A 27,285-nucleotide genomic window follows, 5' to 3' on the forward strand; every position below is an offset into this window, starting at 1 on the left:
CCGCTAGCTTTTTTGCTGCAGAGCTACAGTAAAGCTAGCAACTTGCAATATAATTGGAATAAAGTCAAATCTTCGGATATAAAACACGGAGAGATGGGGAAAAAACACAAGAAACATAAGCCGGAGTGGAGAACAGTTGATGGTACCCGAATGCATATTCAAATAATAGTTACTGCTTTTGTTTTAGCTAGCTTTTCGTTAGCTAGCCTAGCTAGCTCAAGTGACATCAGATTTGCATTGTTTTTGTTATGAATGTATGTTCTTATCAACCAACAGGGTGCACATCCCACACATCTCTGTTATGGTGTCCTGCTAAAAGTCCAAGTAAATCGGATAGTAATCAATATTGTTCGTGTTTGTTTATGTATCACGGGGGGAATCAAATATTTTCCTAAACAGGAGAACATTCATACATACATATACATTGTAATTACAGTTGTTTTACATTGTAAGATACATTATAATGCAATACCTTAAAATATGTATTCTATAATATACAACCGTATACATAATAATAATAATAAGGAGAATGGGAAGAAATGGGATTAATAGCCCATAGCCAGAGTTAACCAGAGTATTGCACAGTTAAATTAAATTAAGAGAAAGGCAAAATATTATTTTCATGTGAAGTCAGGGTTGTGTAGTTGTATTTATAAACATATTATGCGGTTATAGCTGATGAAAACATTGTTGAGACAGTTGTATCTATCTCCTTTCTTTTGCATTGTGATTTTAAAATTGTTGTTAATAATTGCAACACAAACAGTTGAGCAAAAGCACAAGAGTCATCTTCTACACTACACTAAAACAACACAGTAAAATTCCATCAAACCCAATCATTCAACATACAGTGGAAGGTTTTCTACAAAAGTGTATTATAGCTACCTGTTTTACAATACACCACATATTTAGCGTTTAAAGCAATAGCAGAGAAAACTTGCAAGATTCCTATCATATTAATAAACATTGTACTTAATGTTCACGTACTCCTTCCACAACTTTTCACCTTGCATCATGAATTGTTATCTCTACTCCTGCCTTCAATGTTGTTTATTTTGGCTTTAGACTGTGAAGACAAGGCTCTTGAGAAGCCCCTGAAGCTTGTGCTCAAAGTTGGAGGAAGTGAGGTGACGGAGCTCTCTGGTTCAGGCCATGACTCCAGCTACTACGACGACAGATCAGACCATGACCGGGAACGGCACAAAGACAAAAAAAAGAAGAAGAAGAAAAAATCTGAAAAGGATAAAGACAAATATGCCGATGATGATGAGAGAAGACGGCGGAAGGTTAGTTTACAAAAGAACATTATACCATTTGCATCTGTGTTTGGTGCCTTTGTAAGTTAAAAACTGGTTTTGATCCTATACCAAAGGAGGAAAAAAGGAAGAAGAGAGAGCGAGAGCAGAACGAATCAGAGGCTGCAGCTTCTACTGCTCCCAGCAACGTCGGTGTGGCTGTTGAACCTTTCACATTGCCAAAAAGTAGCATAAGCATAAGTATTGGACTAGAGGTGAGTAAAATAACGTAGCCCGCTAAATATACCCAAAAGCTTCTTAATGATTCCCTCCCTCACAACATGACTGTATCTCATTAGCCAGAGGAGAAGAAAAAGAAGAAAGAGCGAGAGAGAGATAGAGAGTTTGAGCTAGAGGACGAAATGGATGAGTTTGACCCCGATGGGAAGATGGAAGGAGATCCGCTGGGAGACAGGCCGGTCCGAGCATGCAGGACACAACAAGGTGAGAATGCCTACCTCTCTATCAGAACAATACCTAAAAGATTTAAGAAGCAAACATTAGTTCTCCTTTTTGCGATTATTTACTTGTAGATGTATTCGTAAATACCTGTATTTCCATATGTTTTCCAAATGCAGAGAATGAATCCACTCCTCGTCAACAACTGCTGGAGCACTTTCTGAGGCAGCTGCAGAGGTGAGATACACTGATTTCACTCTAATTGCAGCATCCACATGTATTGTCAACATTCTGTCCTTCATCCTCATTGCCACAATGCTGCTTCTCAAGAGCTATAACTAGACACCGTTGTTCAATATTTTAAAGATCCAGAAGCATAAAGACTAAGGGTTAAGGGCAAGGCAGAATGATACATGTTCCTTAAGCTTCATATGGATTTGTGTTGTTCTTAAACCATCTAGCACAAACATATCATACATTTATTTGCATATTACACTGGTAATGAATGAGCCCAATCATACTGCCCGAAACGTGAAACCAAATGTCAACTTTGTATATTTAGAATGTCAAATTTACAAATGTACATTAAATGTCCTGAAAGCAGATTAAAATGACTTCCCTCTAACCCCAGTAAGAATCTAAGAAGAGCAAAGTTTGCATGTTGTGGTTTTCGCAACAAAATATTGTTGGGGGAAATAAACATTGCTGCATTTACAGGTAGTATATTTTGCCTATATTCTATTTCTGTATTTATAATCTGGAGGGTAGTGTCAGTCATGTTTTGATAGAAATGTTGTGTGTGACTTCTGATTTTTTTAAGCCAGATGTTGTTATCAACACTAGGACAACGTCAGAGCAAACGTTAAGTCCACAGTACAATGTGGTCTGGTTCTTCGAATCACAACACAGCAAGATCCATTTATATTGATCGTATTGACCTGAAAGATAACGTGCGCTAACATGATCCCAACACGCTTGGTGCTGTATTGAATAATGTTATGCACTACTTGTCCTTTCAGGAAAGACCCCCATGGATTCTTCTCATTTCCAGTAACAGATGCAATCGCTCCCGGCTACTCAATGATCATCAAACATCCTATGGACTTCAGCACCATGAAGGACAAGATTATGAACAACGATTACAACACAGTTACAGAATTTAAGGTGAGGAGAGTTTTCAACACAAGGAGAAAGTTGGGATGTTGAATATGTATTTGTATTATACTGTGTAAGAAAGTGCCAGCAAAACAAATTTGTCTTAATACCTGTTCGAACAATGTTTTGCCTTCAGGGGGACTTCAAACTGATGTGTGACAACGCCATGGTGTACAATCGACCAGAGACCGTCTATTACAAGGCTGCCAAGAAGCTGCTCCACACAGGATTCAAGATGATGAGCAAGGTAATGTGGTCAAAGGGACGATGAAACCAGCTTAGTCCATGTTAGCTGTACTTCACTTCCTTTTCAAGTATTTTTTTTTACAAGAAATGTATCACTACATATCTGCCTTAAAATATATTTCCATAAATTGTACATTTTAGTTTAATATTTGAATGTTAATACATTTGAAATATACGTCAGGCAGACAGACAGACAGCAGTAATGATGTCACCTGGAGTGTAAGCGTGGCACTGCTGCATTTACAGTGTATGATGGAATGTATTCAAAGTACTATGACATTTTCCACTGCCCAGCAGCAGAGCATAATCAGCCCTACACATACATAAAACTCAAGTCTTGATGATACGATCTTATTGTAATGTCAACAATATTATTTGAGGGTGGATCTCCCCTTTAAAAACTCACTCTAATCATCAAAACCATCCCTACATCCATACATTATCCATACATTTACAGTAAAGCAGCCAGTCACAATAAGTGGTGCCCTATTATCCTCTGCCCTTTGTACAGGAGCGGCTTCTGGCTCTGAAACGCAGCATGTCCTTTATGCAGGAAATGGACTACACCCAGCAGGCAGCCATTTTGGGAGATGAAGATCTTGAAGATGATTTACCTCCTCCAGAGATAATCCCCAGCCCAGTGGAATCAGCGAAGAAGTCCAAGAAACAACCAGTCAAGGACATGAAGGAAGTCAGGTAATCTAGATTAAATGTGACTTTTGTGCACATTTATGAAATAATATAATAAATGTAGTCAAAAAGAGCATGGAGGAAAGTCCTGCTTATTTGATGTGCCTCTGATTTAGCACCCTGTCAGTATAATATTGCTGTAACGCTGTTATTTGTGTTGTTCCAGTTACCTGTTTGAACCAGAGGGGAACGCTTGCAGCTTAACTGACAGTACAGCAGAGGAGCACGTCCTGGCACTCGTTGAGCATTCAGCTGATGAAGCTCGGGATCGGCTCAACAGATACATGCCCAACTCCAAGGTTTTCCTTTTAATGTGTCTATTGTTTCTATGTATACATACCATTTCTAGCTATATTTTATGAGAATAACTGACAAATTGGTGGTTAGGATTTGGATGAGATAAGATGAGATATACTGTATTGATCCCAATGTTGGGATGTGCTTCGGACACAGCAGCATAGACAAGACATTGCACATGAATGAGAATAAAAAAACAAAAAAACAATAAAGGTACAAATATCAGCAGTAGAAGACAAACAAAATACGCAGAACATTGAATATATGTTTCAGGCTTCTTCTGTTTTTATTGACAAATTATCTTCTGTGTTTTCAGATGGGCTATCTGCGTAAAGAAGCAGACAGTTCTCTTCTTTATACGGTTGTAAATCAGCTTGAACCTGAGGTAGAAGGTTTGTCATCATCGTGATCATTTATCTTTTATACAGATTTCAAAGCCCTATGTTCACACATGATTGGAGCTGCATTAGTATGATTATCCTTTTTTTCTTGCAGAAGTGGACACTCATAAAGTGGACCTGAGCTCTTTGTCAAATAAGCTTCTGCCGGGATTAACAACTTTGGGTTTCAAAGATGACAGGAGACACAAAGGTATGGCAACAGGCTCTAATTACCATTATTCAAACCAAATTAATAACATTTGCTAGAAATTGCAACAAAGTCTGACCTATAACAGATGTTGCCTTTCTCTTGTTCTGTATAGTGACTTTTCTGAGCAGTGCCTACAACGTCCAGACCCTTCAGAATAACTCCATCTATCCAGACCTGCAACCTGATGAGGTGGACATGCTTTATTCAGCCTATGGCGATGACACAGGAGTACAATGTGCTCTCAGGTAAGGGATTTTTCTATCATAGGTTACACTTAAATTGAAATGAATGTGTCCCCATTCTTTGCGTTCCAGTTCTCAACATGTTCACTTTCTCCCTCAGCATACAGGAGTTTGTCAAGGGCTGCAGCGGTGTCACGAAGCATTGGGTCGACACGCTTCTGGACAAGATGACTGCAGACGATCACACTAAAGCTGTCAATCAAATCCGACAGGTATCTAACTTTATACTTGATGTGCAGAATTACATTGCTACCATTCTCCAGGGTATTCTTGACCAATTATAGCACACTCTGCTCTCTGGCCTATCATGTGTTTGATGCTCATTTTACATTTCAGAAACGAAATATCATGCTTAAACCCGATGAAACCAAATCCAACATCTGTGACATGCAGGTATGCTGTAGTTTATAAAACAGTGATGGTGAATTCAAATCTTTGCCTGTATTTGTCTGATTGAAGCTGTGTATTTCTGTCCAGATGGCAGACGGCAGCGGCCTGGGAGACAGTAGCTCAGTCCTGGACTTCATGTCAATGAAGAACTACCCAGATATGTCTCTGGAAATATCCATGCTGAACTCATTAGGTGATTTTCCCCATCAACACTGTCAGTGGCTACATTAACATGTACTCCAATAATCCATTTACCTCATTAAGAAATGGAAATGAGAAGGTGAAGATTATGAAAGTGCATAACTTGCGTTAATGGGATAATGCTATTTTTCACAGTAGGCATAACAAGATAATGTGTGGAGCTGTATATTCACAATAATTGTTTTAAGAGATTTTACTACATTATGAAACACACTGAATTCAAACTACTTGATTGCTACTTGCCTTACAGACTTGTTGGATATAATCCTCTGCTCCTCTTTTTCTGCTATATATGCTGGTGGCATTTTTTATTCAAATGATCTTTCCTTTTTTCCATCAGGTAAAACAGTTAAAAAGGAGCCCTGTAACGAGGATGGCCAGCAGCAATTTGATGAAGCAGACAAACTCCTGCAGGAGTTCCAGGACGCTCAGGTGGATAGAGTCGGCTCCAGACCATCGTCCAACCTGTCCTCCCTCTCTAATGCCTCAGAGAGGGACCAGCATCATCTAGGTATCTGCCATAGGACAAAACTAGGATCCCTGAATTTTAAAATCACATTAGTGTCATTAGTATGATAATGTTCCGTAATTCTGTGTTGCTCAGTTTCTGGGTAAATATCAACTAGTTACACCAGTGCCACAACATTAGAGCCATATTTTCTCTCTACACAGGGAGCCCATCACACCTGGGCGTTGGGGACCAGTCTGAAATGGTTCCAGACCCCTACGAGTTTCTGCAATCTCCGGAGCCAGAGAGCACATCTAACAGCTGACCACACACACTGCCATTTTGTTATCCTGGTGCTAACAGCACTGGGTACTCAGTCTTGGACTGATTTAAACACTGCAGAGACTGCAGGAGCCTCTGACCTTTTTAGAGACTGAATATGATTGTACAGGATGTTTGTAGTGTCATTGTATGTTTTTGTATTTGTGAAACAACTGAAAAATAAAATCTTGCACCTGTATTTATAAATGCGTGTGGTTAAATAAGCCAAATAGAAACTGTTATCAGCTGCATTATGCAACAAATATGCTGTGGGAACTGTCAACATGTATCAAACTCATCGGAATGTAGTGCAATTGCAGTTAGAGGATGTTGTAAGATTATCCGGCCAAGTAAACTTCTGTGTTTTAACTGAGCAAAATTTGCTTTTTTTCACTACTGATACACAAAAGGGAAGTAAAAAAAAAAAGCGACAAGCAAGCAGTTGACATTCAGCATATTGTTACATGGGAGGTTTAAGATTTAAAAATGGGTCTTATAAAAGCAAAAGTGTCGTGCAACTCTATGATAGCATTTCCCTTATGCTATCATGGTAACCACTGACTATTCTTGAGGGGTTTATATTCTACAGGGGTTAAAAGTATGTAAAAGGACAGCAAATACGGTTAGTTTGACAAGCAGTAGCCTATAAATGCGCAGTTATCCACTCAGTAAAAGGCCACCAAAAAAAGGAGCTGTGTGTCTTGAGGAGAGCTGTATTGCACATGCGCAGTAGGACGGTTTCCATAGCGCCGCTCCGACCTGCTGAGTGAGTTGATTCTTCAATTTCTGATTCAGGTCCCTCGGTGACACAATCCCGAGGACGTCGGATTATTTTTATCCTTTTTACGCTTTTAATTGTTTCGGTTTATTTATTGGCCTTTTATTTCATTATGTGAATTGTACATTTTGAAGCACATGCTCGGCGGATACTCTAATTATGGGATATCAAACGGTGGAAATCTCCGTCAGCATCTGAACAGGAATATTTTGGTTTTATCTCATTGTCGATTTCTTTCAACGGCAAAAGTAAGTATTGTGTTCATGGATTAAAGCTTCATACATTAGGCTACTATTGTCCTTAACGCTAGGGTATTTTCGGTGTTACTTTGTGGTCTCAATTGAGCCGTTGAAATTATTTGAATTGTAAATTAAACACAAAACGCTGGGTGAGCTAAAGAAGACAACCAACATAAGCCAGCAGTTGTTAAGAAAAACGGAGGCAACGAAACCAATGGGTCTGAAGACAAGACTAACAAGTTGATGGGTTGACTTAAAACATTGTTGCTACTGTAGTCTTTTTTAGGCTATTTGATGGAGTTGTGTCAGGCTACAAGCCAGAAGCAAACCATGTGATTCCAAGGCCATTTTAAGGAAATGCATGCAGTAGGCTACTTTGTGTCACTGTTTTACAATTGATCAGCTGTTTTTCTGTAGGCAATATGTCACAATATGCTCCTTGTTATGTATACCCACTGATACTGTCACATTTGTTAGTATGGATAAAGCACAAATATTGTACTGCCTCTGTCACACAATACACAGCAATGTCAGTTTATGAGGTAGACTATTGTAAAAGTAATGAAATGTAAAACAACAGCTTTGCAATGACTCATACCCTCAAAAAGTTTACAATCTGAGTTTTTGTTAATTTCAGTTTAGAAAGCTGTAGTTTTGTTGTTGTTGTATATTATCATTGTGTCTCTGAATTATTTATTTTAATAAAATATGTTAAGGCTGTTGTATTAGTTGCCAGTGTATTAGCTACACTAGTCTGAGTGTTGTACCATAATGGCTGAACAGTCACTATCATCATACTCAACTCATTTTCCTAACTCATTTCCCCAGCAAATACAGACACACTCTGCTGGAGCTGGACTTGTAGTGTGTGTAATGTGTGGACGGAGGTTTGAAGGTGCTTGGAGGAAGCTTTTTTTAATCTGACTGTTTATTCTCCAGATGAACTGCTTCAACAAAAAGCTGAGACGCACATCTCCCATACATGGCAGCAGTACAAATGAACTGGTCCCCTCAAAACCTCCCAGGATGAACGGATGGTCGTGGCCCCCTCAGGCTTTCCAAGTAGTCGGCTGGCTGGTGTACAGCTACCTCGGGATCGTCAGCTTCGGCATCTATATCCCTCTTCTGCCTCCGCCATGGAACCATGTGGTCTATTCTGTATCCTTAACACACACAGCCGATACTGTGTTGTTGTAGCTGACTGTTAAGTGTGTAGCAATGGGTCTTTCAGATTTGAATATGTAGTCTCTGCTACAGTTTTGTTTGGGCCGCTGGACAAGACAAAGATGTTGTTGTGTGTGTATGGGCCTTAGTCACAGCAGATGTCACTATCTATAGTTCTGTAGTCTCTATAAAGCCCAAGAGACATCATTGGTGTTTTTGTCACATGTTGGATGCAGCGTGATGTCAACACTGGTTCATTTTACTCAGTCATAAGAACAGTCGATTTCTTCAGAACTGACTTCTCACACAAAAGGTTCACTTGTGTGTACCAGTTTGCAGTTTCTCTTACTGCCATCTACTATTCTCTACTGCATTATCACATATTGCAGGATTGTTCTAAAATGTTTGCTATTTTCCTTGACTCTTGTTGTGTACAGGTGATTGGCATAGCTTTTGTTTTGCACTTTTTCACCCATATTGCAGCTGTCACTATAGACCCAGCAGATGCCAGTGTGAGGGCCAAACAGAGCTACTCAAATCCAATGCCCTTTTTTGACCGGATTAAGCAACCGCATGTCATCAAGGATCTACACTGTTATCTTTGTGATGTCAAGGTGTAAGTATTCTAATCAGTCCATTGATCGATTAATCAAGTGAAACAAAAAACAATGGACAACAGTTTTGACAATCCATCCAGCAAATATGCTTCAAATCAAATCTGCTTTTCTCTGTTTTCATATTACACTGAACATCTTTGGGTTTTCCTTTTGATAAAACAAGACATTTAAAAAGATCACCTTGAGAAACCGGGAATCGACACGTTTTACTTTTCTCTGTAATTTTATGAACCAAACAATTCATCCATCTCAAAAATAATTAGCAGATTAATCAATAATGAATATAATTATTATCTTTAGAAATAAATGTTTATGTGATTTTTCCTTTTAAATTGACAGCTATATTCTTGCAATCATTCAAAAGTTGTGTTTAATGATATTTACCATATTTCCGTAGTGGCCCCAACGTTAAACACTGTGGTGTTTGCAACAAGTGTGTGGAGGACTTTGATCACCATTGTCAATGGCTGAACACGTGTGTGGGGGGCAGAAACTACTGGTAAGACAACATGGAGGGACTTTCTGTTTCTGACTTCTTAGCCGATGTCTAAATGAAACGTGACATGCTGTATAAGCTAACAACAGGTTTTGTGTGTTGCCTTCAGGTGCTTCTTTGTGGCACTGTGCTCTGCTACGCTTGGCGTCTTCATTCTCGTTGTTGTCATCTCGTTTATATGTATTCAGCATTACTTGAATCCAGACAGCCTCCGGACTGCCCCACAGTTTCACAGTGAGTCACCATAATATTGAACTTTGTTTTAGAAACGACTTTGATCATATTGTTGTTAAAAGCTGTTTCTGTGTAATTGTTCTTTGCTCCTTCTTTCTGTAGATCTGCTGGGGAACAGTACCTGGCTGGTGTTTTTACCCTTGGCACCCATAAAGACTAGTTCAGCTGGTCTGCTTATCTTAGCCTTTGTGACGGCCATGCTGAGCATCGCCTGCCTGCTGCTGCTCGCTCATCTGCTGGGCTTTCACTGTTACCTCTGTGAGTCCCAATCTTCAAGACAGACATTTTAATTAGGTTAATTTCCTTTCATTCAGACAATAATTCTCACTCTTCTTTGCTTTTCAGTTTTTAAAGGCATAAGCACGTATGATTATATAAAGACGCAGCGCCAAAAAGAAGGCAGAAAATCTGATTCAGGAAATCCAAAAGATGTGAAAATCCATAACAAGACCCTACAGGTGAGACGCGTCCTGCCTCACACTGGGTGACATTTAGTTAATCTCTTGTGTATAAAAACATTTAGTTTTCCCTTCTTCTTTTTAAAGAGTCAAGATACCTCCATTGACTGTGAGCCAGCATTATCACAGAGTTCAGGGTAAAACACATTCCTTACAGATCTTGTTGTTCTCTTATTTAAGCTAATTTGGAGGTGAGTTAATATCACTCTGGTTTTCCTGCAGTACCTGCAAATTGCAAAATAAAGGCTCACTCACAAGCCAATTTTCAGTGTCCATATGCACTGAGGTAAGTGTGTCTACTATATCTGTTGAATTATTTGACATGCATCAAATGGGTTATAAAAATAACAACTTATCACTTTTCATAAAGTAAAAAGGTGCTTTACAAAGATATAGAAAAATCTAAAGATAAAAGTATACTACATTGAAACCTGCTTGCTTTCTAGTTGGACACCTTTAGGAAATCGGCAGATAAAGAGAACAGTTTCCATTATGGCACAGAAAATCCCACAAAAAACGCAGCAAGTAAGAGTTTGACAATTATATCTACACTTTTTTTTGCATCAGCCTAATTTAAGATGCCAGAGATGCAAAAATATTACAAAATACATAATGATTGGACTGCATTACAGTGTAAATAAAGTATTTATACATATCAATTGCAGACATATTTAAGGACTTTTGTCAGCATATGGATTACAAACGAATATTAGTCCAAACTGTTTGTAAATAATACTTATCTCCTCTTGATTCCTGTGTCTAATAGTGGAATTGAGCAACAGTAAAAGCAGGATGCCAGACATTGAAGAGGCTCAGAGCGGCGTTGTGACGTCTGCTCACAGAGATCCAGGAGTGCAGGACCCTCTGGGCAGCGCCGTTATGACACTTAGCAGTACCTGATGTCCGTATGGCGGTGCATCGGGATAAGCTGCTCTGAGGATTTATTATTTTATCAAGAAACATTTGTGACACAATCACATGGAGCATTGTGATCTGGACAGAGGACGTCTTGAACTTCATGGAATGTTTTTGTCCTCCAGTGGATATTTTGTATGCAGTCTGAACTGTGAAGCCGTCATTGTGTTTCTTTTCCTTTTTTTTATCTGCACTTTTTTATGACAACCTTTTGAATTATTTAAAGCATTGTTTTATCTCACCGACTTTTGAAAAGAGAGCCAAAGTCCGGCCCCACTTCCAGGTCGGCCCCTATTCCACTACACCGAGTCAGATAAACGGACAGATTTTGGCATGTTTCTCAAACAGTTTACTGTTCATATTCCAAGCCAAATGGGATCAAGAAATGTACTGGCAGTAACTTTCAGCCTCTTATCATTGCATCTGATGTCCAAAGAGAAAGCCTTTTATGGCAAAATGAATAGCCTCACTGGAAGTAGTGGAGCGCACTGTGAATTGTATTTATTATTGAATGATTTCTCAAAACTGATGGTGTTTAGAGACTGTTTTTGCTAGATTTAATAGTAAAGATATTAAATTAAACTCTTAATGTTTTGAAAGTCCCAGCTTCTACACGTTTTTACAGTTTCTAACACTGTATTCTGAGCTAAATACTGTACAGTACGTATCTGAATGGATTTGTCAGCAACATACAGTATGAACCACTGTTTTACCCATCAAAAGTGGGTAAAACAAAGCATTGAAGAGGGTCCTTTGATTGAGATCCAAATAGAGCCCTGTACGTTGATGTAAAAAATCCTTTTCAGCCATTCAGCGAGATGTAAAAAAACATCACCAGAGCGATCGATGCTCAAGGCTACAATTTAGGGAAGAATTTCCACCTTAAATGAATTTGTTCGCAAGTAAAATAAAGTGTATCACCAACTGATAATCAAATGGATGTGTCTAGAGGGGAACAGCAACATTTTTTTAACTGGCTGCAGCCACAAAAATTGACCTGGAAGAAGTCAGAACTGAGCTTTTTCTGCTGAAATTCAATGATGAGGAAGGATATGTGTTGTTCTATTATCTAACATCTCTGCTTGAACTCTTTGTTGAAATACAGCTGTAGGCTGTAACATATTTTACCACTAAATATCAGCAGCATTAATGTAAAAAGAGGAACAAGAAATGATATTGTTTTAGTGAAGTATATTGGTATGAGTTAACACAAAAGGACCATTATTCTATTTGTTCATTTCACAACTAAAACAAGTTGTGTAAATAGGAATTATTTGAGGGGGATATTTAAAAAAAAAAGTGCATCTTTTAACCACACTGTGGCGCAACTGAAGCAGCCTAAAATAGACTATACAGTATTATGTCATGCAATGATTTCACTCAGTCCAAGCTGTTTTCATCATGATCTGAGCCCTTCCTTTTGCTTATGGACATGCACGTTTGCCCCTGTGGTTATATTGTATATTGGAGATCTTGGCAACAATATAATTCAAACCATGAGTAAGGTTACATAAAGTCCGTATAACCATCTACTTGTTATGTAACACATAGTTCACTGGACATCAGATGAGTAAGGTTCCGATGCTATTGGTAGGATAAGCATCCATTTTCCAGCAGAAGATTTCTCATCATGATTTAAAGTGTAGTCGCTCGAGTCACTTCCATATCTGCCCCAAAAGTTCAACCAGGACATTAAGACATCATTTCCCTGGACAAGAGCCAGGAACAAGGTGACCTCATATTTAAAACAAAACTTGTATTGCTACTGTATGTGACCTTTGGACTCTCTTGTCCTCATACTATAGTTCATGATCACAGAAAGGGTTAATCCTGGTTGGTTATTAATGAAGCTGCAACGACCTCACATAAAACACTCCTGGTCATTTGTTTACATGTTCCATCACCGCCTCTTGAATCACCTAAAGATGCTCCAAAAGGCTTGGCTTCACTGACCGCTGTGGCACCATCACAGCTCCAGCACCGAGGCGAGAGGAAAACAGCCCGTCGCAGAGCGCGGCAGCCAATCAGCGGGCTGGTTTCTCTTCAGCATCTCGGAGGGGAGCGCACCGTCGGGCAGACCGGAGATCAGCGGCGGGGAGGAAACACACTTCAGGAATCCGCGACGCGCAATTATGCTTTTGTGAATTTGACGGAGGATTACATCAACACCAGGTGATTAAACACGGATTTGGCACTTCTTAAAGTTGCCTGTTTTGGCTCATTGCGGTCATGCATGCTTTCACATAAAGAATTGGATGACTGCATGCCAGCCCACACAAATAGATCTGACAAGGTGTTTGTTGTTTTCAATCAATCAATCAATAGGATACGGCTGTAATAGGCCTAAGGCCTTTTAGTCGCTCATAAATACATGAGTATAACACTGATTCTTTATTTACTATGGATGCTAGCAACAGTCACATAGTCCAAAGTGAAGGTGATGTTTGACCAGTAGTGGTCGAGGCGGGATTTGAGACAGTTAACCGTCTTGGATGTGGCAACGCTTTCTGTCAGATCATTCCACAAGTCAACCACACGCAGGCTGAAAAAGTTGCGGCGGATAGCCAGTCTTGAGTACTGTTTCTTCAATTTGAGGCAGTGTCCTGGTGTTATAATCCCGTTGTAGTGGGCATGATGTTTTGTAGATGTTGTGGAGATATTTGAAAACTTCGATCATATCTCCCCTCGCCCTTCTATAATACATAGGCTACTCGGGATTTTAAGACTTTGCAGTCGTTCTTGATATGGTAGGTCCTTTAGTTCTGGAACCAGCTTCGTTGCCCTTCTCTGTATTTTCTCGATGAGCTCAGCATCCTTTTTGTACATGGGGGACCAAGCGACATTCCCATACTCGAGGAGTGGCCGTACAAGAGAGATGTAAATGTGAGATGTTTTGTTGTCATGTCTCTGCACGTTTGCTTCCTGTAGGCTTCTGAGTTTTCAACATAAGGGACATTTAAAGCTGCAAAGACGTTTAGGCAGAATGCTACGCCTCGAGTTTCAGATTGAGAATTGAAAGATTTTAAACAAATATTTAGCTATATTGCCATGTTTGGTATTGACATGCATTATGGCTGGCAATAACACATTGATCACGTGGACTCTGTGGGGATCTGACATTATGTAACATGTTTCGCTCATACACGGTACACCCTCATTTCAGCTGGAGCTGCAGCAATGTCCGCTAACATAAACACGAGCTCTCTGTTTATCTTTCAAACGCGGGATCAATGACAGCCACAGTGAAGGCTTCTGCATTAAGAACCGTTATTGGATAAAGTCAATGATTGACGCTGGCCTGTGGCTACAGCTTGCATGCCAATCTGCTGGGTTACATGTAGATAGTTACATAATTGTGCATGGAAATGTAGGCCTTACTTCATTAGCCTGCTGATTCCATGCACATTAATGTCATAGAGGAGTGAATAGTCGTAAAGGCCATGCAAAGACCCCTACGAAAGAAATATGTTCATTCCTTCTCAGTTATGTTGTTATGGATCTGCGTGCTGGTTGAATTAAGTATGCATGAGAAGAAGACACAGTCACTGACTTTGTCCCAGATTTCTCTGTTCTAGGTTTCATTGCATTGGTCTAAGAGCCTTTGGGTTCTGTCACAAACAATTAACCTCAGAGAGTAATTTACCCTATTTTGTTTGTGATGACTCAATCTCAGGTCAGGTTAGAAAATAAAAGGGGTTGCTTTCAGGCGAAATGAAGTGTTGTAGTCCGACAGCATTTTCTTTACTACACAAAACCGTGGGGCAATCTTTTGTTCATGTTGACCTTACATTGGGGAGTAGCTGCCATGGTGTTTTTCACTGCGTTATCTTTTAGCATTTGTGGCTGCTATCAAATACATTGCAACAGAAACACAGATGGCACTAACATTGCATTGCAAAGACTTACAAATGAGTTGAATTAAGACATTATACAACCCAGTCTGGCTTCTCAAAATCTTAAACTACTCAGAGATCATTTGCTGCCTCTCTCTCTCCATGTGAGCCATGTCCTGGACACTTCTCCTGTCTCAGGCATCATGTATTCCTCACAAATGTGGGGTTGCATAAGGACCCCCGGCTGTCTTTACACTGCCTTATAACTCTATTTGGCCTGCTGTTGCTGCCAACAATAACCACTGTAGCTTGTTGCTAACATCTTGTTTTTCTTCTGCTCAATGCTTGCCAAGATGTTTGACTCACAGAGCAGTTAAAGGGGTTTAGGGAGGCGAGGACCGACAGAGCCAGCGTGGTGGTGACCTCAGAGTCGAGCTGCAGCAAGCTGATGTCATGCCTTCTCTCTTTGTGTCTTTGGGCAGGGGGGGAGTGAGGTTGGAGGACTGGCCACACTGGGAAATGGTTAAGAGGTTAGACAATTAACACAAAAAGTAAGGAAATGTGTGTTTGGTAGATTATTTATTTGTTGTCACAATGCTTCTTGGCAATACATCGTACACCCTTGGAGCCTGTTTATTTACCTTTCAAATGGTGTCACATTTGTAAGGAACATGCATTTGTGGGATGAGCAGCAGAACTGAGTATGTGGGTTACACCCATCAAAAAACGACGAACCATTTGAAAGGTCAATAAACAGGCTTTCCAACGGTATAAGATGTATTGCCAAGAAGGATTGTTACAATAAATACATAATCTACCAAACATAGACTTCCTTACTTTTTGTGTTAAGTGTATCTATTGGTGTCTGATGGGGCAATCTTGAAACAAGGTTGAGACCATGTTGAAGCACAGGGATTCATCAACAAATTCAAAGAAAAGACCAAAATCAACAATGTGTTTGTCCCTTTTCAGTTCTCACTAATTATGTCTGAATCATAAAAACACATTACTGAAGTGATCTTGTAAATCTAAATATATGATGTAATGTTACAAAAAGTGATTATATCCTACAGCATCTTCTTAATAAACATTATTCAAACATGACCAAGTGATTGATTGAGAAAATAGTCAGCAGTCCTAATAAACTACACTGTGGCATTGGGTGAATTGGAACCTAAATGGTCATAGTCATTTATTTAAAAAAAAAAAAATCCCACATGCATCGGTCAATGTTTCCTTGAGACCTATAGGTCATCAAACACTGCCTACAAGCATAGAATGAAGTCATCAAATCTCGTTTGTCTAACCATCAGTTCAGATCACCAGCATATATATATTTTAACAATAATCCAATTTCACCAGCTTGAACCATCAAATGATTGCCATCTCTGCTTAACATATGATTTACAAGTACATTGATGATTTAAATAGTTAGCAATTACTTTCTGTTCATCGGCTTATCAATTGATTGACTCATTGTTGCAGTTCATTGGCTCAATGATTGAGTTTCAGGGCAATAATCATGGTTTACGACTGTCTCGTCACCAGAATAGGTAGCAAAAAGCTGGAAGACATGGTGTACTTTAGATGGAGCTCAGTTTTAAGCACACTGGGGGGGGGGGGGGGTCCAGAGTGTAGTAATGATGGTCTCTGCTTTATGTTTTGATTGTCTGACACGGTCACATTCCTGAGCAGCTGCCTGGAAAGGACAGTGATCCAGATAAAAAATCAGATGGGATCTCTGAAAGCCCACTTACTACAATGGCGTGACGAGGGAAAACACCTCAGTTACACACTCTGCCCTCACACACTCGTACATATTCACATCATGCTGGGAACAGTGTCATCATGTCGTAGGTGAAAAACCATCTGTCGGGCTAGCAGTTAAAACTCAAAATGTAATTTATTGGTGTTTAAGTCTGCATGTTGCTGATCTCCCCCCTGGAGAATGAATAGAATGTTCTAGCCATGGCTGCGTATTGTTGCTATGAATAGATGCTGTTCGAAATGGGTCAATTTATGGTTAAAGCACTCATCTGTGCAGTGTATTGCCAGAAGGCGAGTGTATGTAAGCATGCTGTCATCCAGTCACAGATTTGTCTCTGGAGATCTGCTCTTAACCAAATGGCTTCTCATTTGTATCTGGCAAAGTGGGGCACAGGAAGAAAACAATTTACAACGATGTTTTTTAATGTCTCATTCATTTTTGTATCAGTATAATAATTTTGCCAAGTAGACCTTCACTGCACCAAATTATTCTCCAAACTGCCTATATACTTTATCATAATAGCATTACAAAAGCTCTGTCAGAGCACTGAATTTCATTTCATCTGCGTTTGAGGAGTACTTGAGGCCACTGAACTGTGTTAATGACCTCCCTCATGTATTGAACATGATGTGGTTTGAGGAGGCTCGTTGTACTGAGGACTTAGACACTTGGAACTACTCACTATAATTTGGAGGAGGAGAGTGAAAAGATTCCTTTGTTTCACATCGATTTTGCTGCTGTCATTGAAGCACAAAGGAAAACACACAGCAAGTGGCTACTCTATTTGAAGGATGTGCATCCCACATAAAAGTAAATGTAATATGATGAAACCTCAGTGTGGGCATCACATCTAAACACAAAGGAGATTTTACTCTGCTTGAGGTTTCCATGTGTGTAGGTTATAATTGGAATACAATGTTTTAGTACAGTATAATTCTGTTGAATATCAATTAGAAACCGTCCATAAACATATAATCATACTTGAACTACTTTTTTAAAAACAGAAAATACAATGATCTAAAGTGAATGTGATGTAATTAGCGCCAAGTAGATTAATTAAATTCAATATTTGTTTGTTTTATCCACAAAGGCAATTGGATTTTTGTGACCCAAGTGAAGCAGACATGAAGTCATTTCCACAAACAGAACTTAACATGCAGGAATCTGTTCAGGAAGATGTTCGGCTGATGGTGAAACTGTTTTAAAAAAGGATACATTATTTTACAAGTCCTTTGAGACAAAAAAATGATTGCAGATTATAAGGATCAAAATAGTTTAGGTTGTTTATCAATCAGATATTCTCTGGTTCTAGCCTCTCAAAGTGTATAATTTGCTGCTTGTATGTTTTGTATTACCTTAAATTAAATACCTTTTGGTATTGGACATTGACATTTTATTGACTAAATTAGTAAATTATTAATACAAAATAAATCAACGATTACTTAGTATATACAGTAATTGTAGTTTCCGCCTTTGACATGATTTTATTAGTTCCTTTAAATAACAAACACAACAATGGTGTCTCACATTGAGCCTGTATGACACAGTTATAAAAGGTGACACTTTTTTATTTATTACTTTAAATATGTTTTAATTTATTTTCTAAGTGTAGTTAAAAGTATAATCATACGATTAAGTGGAACTTACTGATTTTATTTTTTTCTTTATTAACAACTGATCAACTTGTAGTGGTATGTAGAAATAGTTTGTGGTATGTAAACTTATAAAAACCATAAAATCTTCAACAACCACTATCTGGATTGTCTTGGCCTGAGTCCTCGATGACATATGACTACAAAACCCTGCCATCAATAGGGGTGCTCTGCGATGTCCCCATGCGTGTGTGTATAGAAACGGGCCTGGGTCAGACAGAGGAGCCACTTTAGACAATGGGGTCCCAGTGTCTATTGCTCTGAATGCCATTATTCATAGACATTAATCATCTCTCCTTTTTTCTCCTAAGAATCGACATCTTGATTATAATGGCTTTAAGCCGTGTCAAGCTTGGAACTTTTGTACCAATTTAAGTGTTGACTGTACTTAGCAAGGTCACATTTGTAATTGTTGGTCACAGAGTCGTGGACACACACCCCTTCGCTGTACATACTTGGGGTGAGTGAAAGCTCTTTATTGGAGACTTGAGGGACTGGCTTGAAACTTTGCTAGCTGGAGCAGACGGTTTGCTCCACGGGACACTGTATCTATCTACGGCTTGCATCTTGTATGAGCTGTAGCCAGTAAAACCACCGTTTTCTTTAGATTTTGTTTGTGTGTACTTTGCTACACACAAGCATTAAGGATGCTGGGCTAAGTATGGGAACTGCTGAAAGGTGAGAAGAGCACCTTCACTTGCTACAAGTTTAGGATTACATTTTCTTAATGGAAATAGCAGAGGGACTTTTTTATGTTTTGGATGACAGTAATTTGACTTTAATGAATAAAGACTTTTGTAAGCCCTTCAGATGCTTCTGCTCTGTCAGGATGACGATGTGCTGAGAGAGAAATCCCTGAAGTCAGACTGAATAAAATCATCCTAATCAAGAGAGGGAAGCGAAGTTGTTAGCGTGCAAATATAATCCTTTAAAGATGTGTCCCAGCAAATAATTACTTACACATGGATGTTATCTTGAAGTAATTTGTTAATAATGATGAGGAGGAGGAGGAGGACATTTTATCTTGTTCCTTTTGAGGCTGTAGTTATTATTAGAAGGTTTCCCTCAATGTAGTTGTGTTTGTGACAGGATTGGACATTCTTTCATACATAATCGTGTATTTATTGAACCAGGATTAAAGAGTGTCTAGTGGGATATTGTACTTTGTGTTGTGTTGTGTCGTGTCAAGTGCTTTAATGTATTTTTTTCTTTAAATCCCTTCCACTCACGTACAGTATGTACAGACACATCCTCTCACTGTATTCACCTCCATTTTCATCTTTTCCACAGCACAAAGAGAAAACAAATGTCAGCTATTCCAAGCACTGCACAGAAGGAACCACATTCCCACACAAGCATGGCAGACCAGAAGTAAGTGTGCAGAAGTCACGTTATGAGTCTTCACTTCACATTTTGTGTGTTGGTTACAAATATCCATCTGCTCTCTTGGTTCTTGATTTGTCCACCCTTCTGAATTCCACAAGGATCTATTTATATCCTTCTCCTCTTTGCCAGAACACGTAAGACATCTGTGCATTCACAGAAACTCACCTCTTAAGATTCTAATCTTGCCTTGTTACACAGAAGTACCTAACAAAGAGGGGACAGCAAGTTGTGTCTTGACCTTAAGGAATGACACTTTCTGTGGAAGGGTTTGCACGTTTGAAGTCTTGCAGAAGAGGCTTGGATCAGATGTAACTCTGCCAAAAACTCCTCCTCTTCCTCTCTTTCTAGTGTAAAAGATATCTGTTCCTTTTTATTAAATGCTTAGCTTTTTATGTAACTATGTAGGGAATTATAAAAAGCTGTTGCTTGATGTTCAGACCTCTTGTAATCTGTATTCTGTCATTGGAAAGTGTTGCTGCATTTTCCATTACATCACCTCAACTGAAAACTGCTCACCTCTTACGAATGATGTTGTATTCCCCCCCCCCCTCAGAGACAACATAGATGACTTTAAAGTTCAGACAGCCAAGCACCCTAACTTGGGCTCGGCCCCTTTACGGCCACACAGTGAACAGTCTAAAGACCGGATGTCCAAAAGGCTTTCTACTGACTCTAATGGGACCAGTGACGGAGGGGTGGGCTCGTCCACACCGGTGGAGGTGACCGCTTTAGAGGAGTCGTTTCGCCGCTTCGCCATCCACGGTGATACTCGCGCTACAGGCAAGGACTTGCACGGCAAGAACTGGTCCAAGCTCTGCAAGGACTGTGGTGTGATCGACGGCAAAAACATCACCCTCACTGATGTGGACATCGTCTTCAGCAAAGTCAAGTAAGAAAGGCAAACTGTAAATTTGAGTTACAGTTCCCTGTATAAAGGAACCTTTAATTTATCTGGCAACATCTGAGCCTGCAGGCAAGCCACGACATGATTCTTATTCTTAATAAGAGATAACTTCCTGCTTACACACTCAGATTAGCATGCCAAAAGGTCACTAAAGTGATGCAAGCATGGTTGCATTGTGGTTGTCAAGAACATAAGAAGTCTTTGGACTGCACTGTAGGAATGCTTTTATTCTATTGTCTTTGTTTTGAGATACATTCTCCTGTGGCATCGTCTTTGGCAAGCAGGCTTCGACCTTATTAATAACACCTAATTAAAGTGTCAACTGTTTTATTAGTGTCTGCACCAACACACATTAGGCCAACAATGTTTGTCAAATTAGCAAATGCAAGGGACTCCAACCGCACATATTTTGTAGTGACTGATTTCCGTTTTTGTAGGCCGTTTTGCCTTCTATTCTTATATTAACTCGGCTTGGCTGTCCATTAGAAGCAGCCAGAGCAAGAGGATGGCTCATCCTGTATCTCTTCAGGCCTGCTTTATTCATCCTTTACTGCCAGATTTAATTGGAGTAGAGTCTAATAATACGCTTTAACCTTAATATTATTTAACCAAAAAGGAAAAATATTTCTTCTGCTGTGTAAGAGTACTATAGAGTATATTTGGACTATTGGTCATAGCACTATGAGAGATAAGTGTAGTGTTGTGAATGTCATATTATTGCCCACATACCATAGGACACAGAATAAAGCTGATGTAAGAAAGAACATGGCTGTTACAATGCAGGTTTGTATTTTGTTTCCCGCAATGTTCATTCATACATAAAGCAGCTTTGATTTTTTTCCTGGTTCAATGTTATGAATACAGATTATTCTGCTAGGCAGCACCAGAATAAAACAGTATGGCTTGAAGACACACTCTTTAGGAATGAGAATCTCACATTGAATCAGTGAACTTTCCATAATCTGCTGGTGTGTAACAATTATCAAATCTTAGTCACTTTATATAATGAGGTGATCCAAAATGGTTTAAATGTGATTTTTTAGAAAGTGTTTATCCCTGTTTTTATAACACAAGAAGTGTAGTCCTAAAAATGTATTTCCATCAAACTAGGACTTACTGACTTCAACAGTTATGAAGAGTATGTGTGAAATGGCTATATTTGAGGGATTTCAGATTTGTTGTGTATCACATCGAAAGAAATACAGAAATAATATAAGTATTGTACTTTAAAATCAATTGGCACACCACCAGTTAGTTAAAACAACAAACAGCCTAAATATTGTAAGCTTGTATCATAAATAGTCAAAAGCACAGAAAAACGTCTGTCTCAAAGAGGAAGCCAGATTGTCACAACCCTATCAAAGATTTTCTAAATAAGATTTGGCTGCAGAATAGAAAATGCAAACTAAACCATAAAAACAGGTTCTTGAAGTCTGCATGTTTTCATGATTTGTAGCAAATAATAATGGACATTCTCTGTTGAAAGATAATAACCAATTCAATTATTTCAGCCATCCCTTTTTACAGTAAGCTTGAGATGTGTTTATAAAGCATAACAAATATACTGGTTTTTCACGTGGTGAGTCAGACACCAGTCAACACCTTTACTGTTGGCATGGCAATGGTTGTCAATGTTTACTGTCGTTAACATTTCTTGGCAAGAATATCAAGTAAACTTAAAGATGACAGTATGATTTAAGCTTGTTTACATCCCACTCCTTTGGAGAGAAATATTTAGAAATATGCTTAAAAATATGGTGCAAGCACATTAGGGGGAAAAAACATGTTTCCTGTCATACATGCTATCTGTGGTGAATCTGTGTAATGTTGTTTACACATTACAACACACTATGTTAACACATAGTCATTGGTTCTACTGAGGGTCCCAGATAGTTTGCTTTCTGAACCACAGCCGTGTCGAGGAAGATATTACAGTATATTTTCCGACAAAGCTTGTGGTGAGCCAGAGGTACAGACTGGGGGAAGGGCTCGTGTTCATGTCTTTTCTGACTCCAAGCATGACTGAGCCGGGGAGTGCTGCCATGCCACAGATGCAGATCTCCACTTTGCCTTTAATCAGTGTCAAAGCTCTTTGCTTGCACACGAAAATGTAAACATCCTAATTAGCACTGGCTGATCACAGTTCGGCCGAATGAATCTGTATCTGTTGTGGGTGTGGAAGTCTGCTGCTCCACATTGAGTCTCTGCTGTGTTGTTACTCTGCTTTGAGCCAGAACGCCACATCTTTAACTATGGATGAGAAAATAATCTGGTGTTGACTAATTAACTGCACACATGGTATTATGGTGGCTTCTTTTTCTAGGCTTTCGTTGTATTTCCTCATCACTGAACATGATCCTAGGCGGTGCAGGAGCGTATTAGCATGACACAGATTCAGCCAACTACTGTGGCAGATCCATATGGATCATGTACTGCAGATGGTTGAACTATGTAAATAAACAGCAGGTAACCGTACAGTAAGCAGAAATAAAATAAAGCTCCACCCGCCCTATAACCTTTGTCGTTCCTTACCTTATCACAGCCGCCTCAGATTGTGATTTACTGTTTATTTACACAGTTTAATAATGTATGTGCTTGGGGGAATGTAATAGCTCAGTGTGGGGAGATGTGCAGATGACAGTTATCTTTCTCGGACAGAAGCGGCAGCTGGAAGTCCAGTTCCCCTCTCTGACAATCGACAGCATGGAACAGGCGCAGAATGGGGCTCTCAAATGTTCAACACTGATGGATCGCCCAAACAAAACCGCTCACTAGATGAGTCAAATTAATAATAAACCCAAACATCCCTGTTTACTGTAGCTTGTTGCCATGACAGCAGGTTGCCCAGCAGGACTGCGGGTTTTATGGACTGTTGTTTAGGTGATTTATTACCACGGCAATGGCTGTTTGTGTTTGTGTTACTATGCACTTTTTACATGGAAGTAAAACGGGCAAAGGGCCAGTTAAACAACTGGAGCACTCTCTGAAGGAGAGTGATTTATGATGATGATCTGTGGTACAGTACTGTCAGTAGTTACAACATTTTATTTTATTAATGAATACAGGGATTCAGCAGGTTGAAATGTCCAGAGCTGGAATAAAAAACATCAGGGTGCTGGATCCTAACTGCAGCTGAAGTGTACAACTGGACAATATGATCCATGATATGAAGAGAGTCACGATACAGCTGACACGTGTGTGTAAATGTGTGCGGTTGCTCAGACAACAGTTGAGTACAGAGCGACAACAACAAACCAGTGAAAGTTTTCCCACTGTTTATCTCAGCAGGATACCATCTCCATGCTGTCTTACATCTGCCATGTTGAAGTGATCACACATGGCTCTGTGTACACTGCTGTCTACTTTTAAGCTTTCAAACTTTACTGAGAGGCTGGAGAAAAGCTGATAAAAATATGACTTTTCTGTCCCTAGAAACTGTAGTTTTTACAAGTGTTATCCCATACTTAAGCTCCTTTTTCGCCCTTATTACAGGAAGAAATCCTGTCGCACCATCACATACGACGAGTTCAGGGCTGCACTTGCTGAGCTGGCAAGAAAGAAATACAAAGAAAAGACTGGAGAGGAGGCCGAGGCCGAGGTCTTCAAGCTGATTGAGGGAAAGACGCCTGTCATTGCAGGAGTCACAGTAAGACTTAAAGGTCCCCTATTGTGCAAAAAAGAAATGATGTATTTTATACATAAATATATGTCTCCGGTGTGTCAGGAGACTCACAATATGTCCGAAAATACGACCCTTTCTCTTTTAGTTTTGACCAATATCTCTAAAAGCGGGGGTACAACAAAGCTGAACCAGATTTGCTGCCGTCAGAAACGTTGCTGTATCAGTAACAATGCTCAATGTGTTTTGGAAGTAATATGGTCTGTTTTTACATTAGCAAGCATTGCTAACACTCAGAGCTAACGCTGTACTGGAGAGAGTATGTTTAAAAAAGCCAGATATAAGAAGGTACTCACCTTGCGGTAAGCCCGCAAGACAAAAAGCATTTGAGCTCCATACTGTTTCAAGAATAATCCTTGATGTGGGTTTGGAACATAATGTCTTTTAATCACGGCAGCATTTAGCTGAGAATCTGGGTGGAAACCTTTCACTTCACAGAGCTCATGCATGTTCCAAAGGGGCGTGGGGCGTGGCCAGCAGCATTTAAAGCTACAGACCCAGAATCAGCAATTTACTAACAGGGTTGAAATAGAGGGGTATGAGGCATGGCTAGAATGCGTGATCTGTTTGGTATTTTGAGCAAAACACTTCATAGACATGTTTTTTATATATCTGAGACCTATAATATATGCCTACATTTTTTATAATAGGAGACCTTTAAATGGGTCAATATTAGACTTTTTAATCCAGGAGTCTTGGGATAACCTTAAATGTTTTCTTGACTTCCTCACAGAGGGCCGTGGCTTCCCCGACAGTGAGCCGTCTGACGGACCCAACCAAGTTCACAGGGTCACACAAGGAGCGTTTTGACGACACTGGCCGCGGGAAGGGTAAGGCTGGACGAGTGGACGTGGTTGACACTTCTGGATACGTCTCAGGGTATAAACATCGAGGAACGTACGAAAAGAAATTGAATAAACTTGCTTAGGGCAAACCCATGTGAGGGCGGGTAAGGAAATAAACATTTGGACAACTACTAGGATAATTTTCTATTAAAAGAGTACTCAAGGAAAGCACAAAAGAATAGGATTTCATATTATATAGGATTTCCCCAGCCATCTATTTTGTGTGTGTGTGTGCGTGTGTCTGTGTGCGTGTAGAAGAGTCGTTTTTGAGTTCCTCTCTTTGAGAAGTGTGAGAACTGGAAAACTGTTTACATCTATTTTTACAATGTCATCACCAGCTGGTACATTCCTGTCTGATCGCAAGTTACTGCCAAACACTGAAGAGAACAAACAAGAGAAACTTACGCTATGAATATTAAAGATTTGTTTCATGATAGGGCCTTATAATATTTATTGAGCACAGTGAACAACAAGCCAAGAAAAACAAAAGAAAAGTGGGACAACAGTTGAACGAATTAACAACATTGCACTTTTTAAATGGAGATTTTTCTATTCCCCTATTTAGCTGAAGAAATGCATTTTGTATTTGTTGTGCATCGTTTCAATGGGAATTGGCACACTTTTGACAGAGATATTATCAATGTTGAATTCTTTTGAAAACTTAAATTGTTCCATCTATGTGTTAATTGTCAGTCTGCCATCCCCACTTGTCAACTGTTATTAAGTCTTAAAAATAACCTGCTGTTCATTTTTTTTATTTTAGAAGCTCACACTGTTATTTGTATTATTTGCCTTCAGCTCAAACCAAGAAAATATCTTAAGAATTTTGAAAACTAGTTTTTTTGCTTAGATAAAAAGTAGTTAACTGTTCGACTGAACATTTTGGACTTTTGCCATATCCTCTTACTTTTGTGAATATGTTAAACATATAAACTCCTTCCATGTAAACCTTTTTAAATATGCCTGATTATAACATTACAATAAAAAAATCTAAAGTAATCTAAGATAATATTTCCTCTTTCGCCAACATGTATTTTGAATTTGAAATGAGTGAATTCAGTTTAAGAAGCTCTTACCACATTACATGAGCTCAGTTGTACAAGATTGTATTTTTAACATTTTATTTCCTCTTTAGATTTCTATACATTAGTTCTAATATATTTGTGGTAAGATTGTGTATTCTAAAAGTTTTAGCCACATGGCTTAATTTATGACACAACTACATAATGTTGTTGTTTTCTGTATTGCTTTACTTTGTGCATGTTTATGTATATTGCATTTGATTCAGAAGCATATAGACGAGCAGGAGTTTGTCATATCTTATTGCTGTGAGGACAGACTTCAATATTTTACTGCTAAAAAATACTAAGTGATGTGAAATTGTGTGATTATGATCAAATATTGTATTGCTTTGAAATCAATATGTATCAACTTGTACATACAAAGTCAGCTACACTCCAACGTTAATATATTTGTCTGTTGGTAAAGATTAGGAGTACCCATTATGTGCGGTACTGTCATCCAAGGCACAAAATTAACTGAAAACAAAAGCAGGGTTTTACTGTTGTATCCTTATGTGATATATGAGATGAAAGGGAAAATAGCAAACAGGTGACATACTTTTGTAGAATATGTGTCCAACATAGTGAGTGTTTTGGTCACACACTACCTGTAGCCTCAGCTAATGAAGAATCATGCATTAAAACTAGCAGCTATTACTGTGTTAGTTGTGTCTGCTACAGTAGCTTGACCTGTTTTCTGTGCTTTATGCCAAATACTGTGCACCTTTAATGTCTTTTGTATTTTGCAAATAACTTTTAATGTACTATTGTGCCCTAGTGCATGCAGTGTGTTCTTGTTCTTTAGACCTCTTAATGTGTGTTCATGATTTGTAGTGCATTAAAATAAAAACCAACCCCAGAACCTCTGCTGAGCATGTTTCAGGGTGTCAGTCAAAACACTGTTTTATATTTGTATGGCTTTTTTTCAGGAGTACGTGAAACTCCCTGTTTCAGTGTTACTAACCTGTAATATTAACTTAT

The 27,285-nt window shown here is 39.1% G+C and overlaps 3 protein-coding genes across 10 annotated transcripts; all 3 read left to right on the plus strand.

The window, feature by feature from the left end:
- Window positions 1-6,482, plus strand: brd9 (bromodomain containing 9). Of its 2 annotated transcripts, none has more exons than XM_034101969.2 (17): window positions 1-142; window positions 1,066-1,286; window positions 1,373-1,510; window positions 1,595-1,739; window positions 1,874-1,931; window positions 2,714-2,858; window positions 2,986-3,096; window positions 3,607-3,791; window positions 3,952-4,084; window positions 4,399-4,474; window positions 4,578-4,673; window positions 4,786-4,918; window positions 5,016-5,127; window positions 5,252-5,308; window positions 5,393-5,498; window positions 5,847-6,017; window positions 6,179-6,482. In XM_034101969.2, the coding sequence occupies exons 1-17, from the start codon at window positions 94-96 to the stop codon at window positions 6,277-6,279; spliced, it is 2,037 nt and encodes a 678-aa protein (XP_033957860.1). In that variant the 5' UTR covers window positions 1-93; the 3' UTR covers window positions 6,280-6,482. The 2 variants fall into 2 exon arrangements, with proteins under 2 accessions (XP_033957860.1, XP_071061965.1); XM_071205864.1 differs by having other exon boundaries at window positions 3,649-3,791.
- Window positions 6,483-6,943: 461 nt separating this feature from the next.
- Window positions 6,944-12,093, plus strand: zdhhc11 (zinc finger DHHC-type containing 11). 4 transcript variants are annotated; one of them, XM_034101972.2, is made up of 11 exons: window positions 6,944-7,041; window positions 8,232-8,450; window positions 8,894-9,072; window positions 9,471-9,572; window positions 9,679-9,803; window positions 9,906-10,061; window positions 10,149-10,261; window positions 10,349-10,398; window positions 10,484-10,547; window positions 10,708-10,786; window positions 11,028-12,093. In XM_034101972.2, exons 2-11 carry the CDS (start codon window positions 8,232-8,234, stop codon window positions 11,159-11,161), a joined length of 1,221 nt encoding a protein of 406 aa, XP_033957863.1. In that variant the 5' UTR covers window positions 6,944-7,041; the 3' UTR covers window positions 11,162-12,093. The 4 variants fall into 4 exon arrangements, with proteins under 4 accessions (XP_033957863.1, XP_033957862.1, XP_033957864.1 ...); XM_034101971.1 differs by lacking the exon at window positions 6,944-7,041 and adding an exon at window positions 7,048-7,301; XM_034101973.2 differs by lacking the exons at window positions 6,944-7,041; window positions 10,708-10,786 and adding an exon at window positions 7,048-7,301 and having other exon boundaries at window positions 11,028-11,121.
- A 1,125-nt stretch (window positions 12,094-13,218) lies between these two features.
- On the plus strand, window positions 13,219-27,201 carry LOC117460808 (tubulin polymerization-promoting protein). Of its 4 annotated transcripts, none has more exons than XM_034102386.2 (5): window positions 13,219-13,348; window positions 19,665-19,800; window positions 20,369-20,704; window positions 24,212-24,365; window positions 25,132-27,201. In XM_034102386.2, exons 2-5 carry the CDS (start codon window positions 19,736-19,738, stop codon window positions 25,324-25,326), a joined length of 750 nt encoding a protein of 249 aa, XP_033958277.1. In that variant the 5' UTR covers window positions 13,219-13,348; window positions 19,665-19,735; the 3' UTR covers window positions 25,327-27,201. The 4 variants fall into 4 exon arrangements, with proteins under 4 accessions (XP_033958277.1, XP_033958275.1, XP_033958276.1 ...); XM_034102384.2 differs by having other exon boundaries at window positions 13,220-13,348; window positions 19,720-19,800; XM_034102385.2 differs by lacking the exon at window positions 13,219-13,348 and adding an exon at window positions 18,705-18,889 and having other exon boundaries at window positions 19,720-19,800.
- The last annotated feature ends 84 nt before the right edge of the window (window positions 27,202-27,285 follow it).

The sequence above is a fragment of the Pseudochaenichthys georgianus genome, chromosome 16 (assembly GCF_902827115.2).
Source record: "Pseudochaenichthys georgianus chromosome 16, fPseGeo1.2, whole genome shotgun sequence".
NCBI classification, from domain to species: Eukaryota; Metazoa; Chordata; class Actinopteri; order Perciformes; family Channichthyidae; genus Pseudochaenichthys; species Pseudochaenichthys georgianus.

Coding starts and splice junctions, on each gene's coding strand:
- zdhhc11 (XM_034101971.1), top strand. CDS start 7,191: ATGCTCGGCGGATACTCTAATTATGGGATATCAAACGGTGGAAATCTC. Junction 9,804..9,905: donor GACTGCCCCACAGTTTCACA/GTGAGTCACCAT, acceptor TTCTTTCTGTAG/ATCTGCTGGGGAACAGTACC. Junction 10,399..10,483: donor GCATTATCACAGAGTTCAGG/GTAAAACACATT, acceptor GTTTTCCTGCAG/TACCTGCAAATTGCAAAATA.
- LOC117460808 (XM_034102383.2), top strand. Junction 19,801..20,368: donor ACAAGCATGGCAGACCAGAA/GTAAGTGTGCAG, acceptor CCCCCCCCTCAG/AGACAACATAGATGACTTTA. Junction 24,366..25,131: donor CTGTCATTGCAGGAGTCACA/GTAAGACTTAAA, acceptor ACTTCCTCACAG/AGGGCCGTGGCTTCCCCGAC.
- brd9 (XM_034101969.2), top strand. CDS start 94: ATGGGGAAAAAACACAAGAAACATAAGCCGGAGTGGAGAACAGTTGAT. Junction 143..1,065: donor GGAGTGGAGAACAGTTGATG/GTACCCGAATGC, acceptor TTTTGGCTTTAG/ACTGTGAAGACAAGGCTCTT. Junction 1,287..1,372: donor ATGAGAGAAGACGGCGGAAG/GTTAGTTTACAA, acceptor CCTATACCAAAG/GAGGAAAAAAGGAAGAAGAG.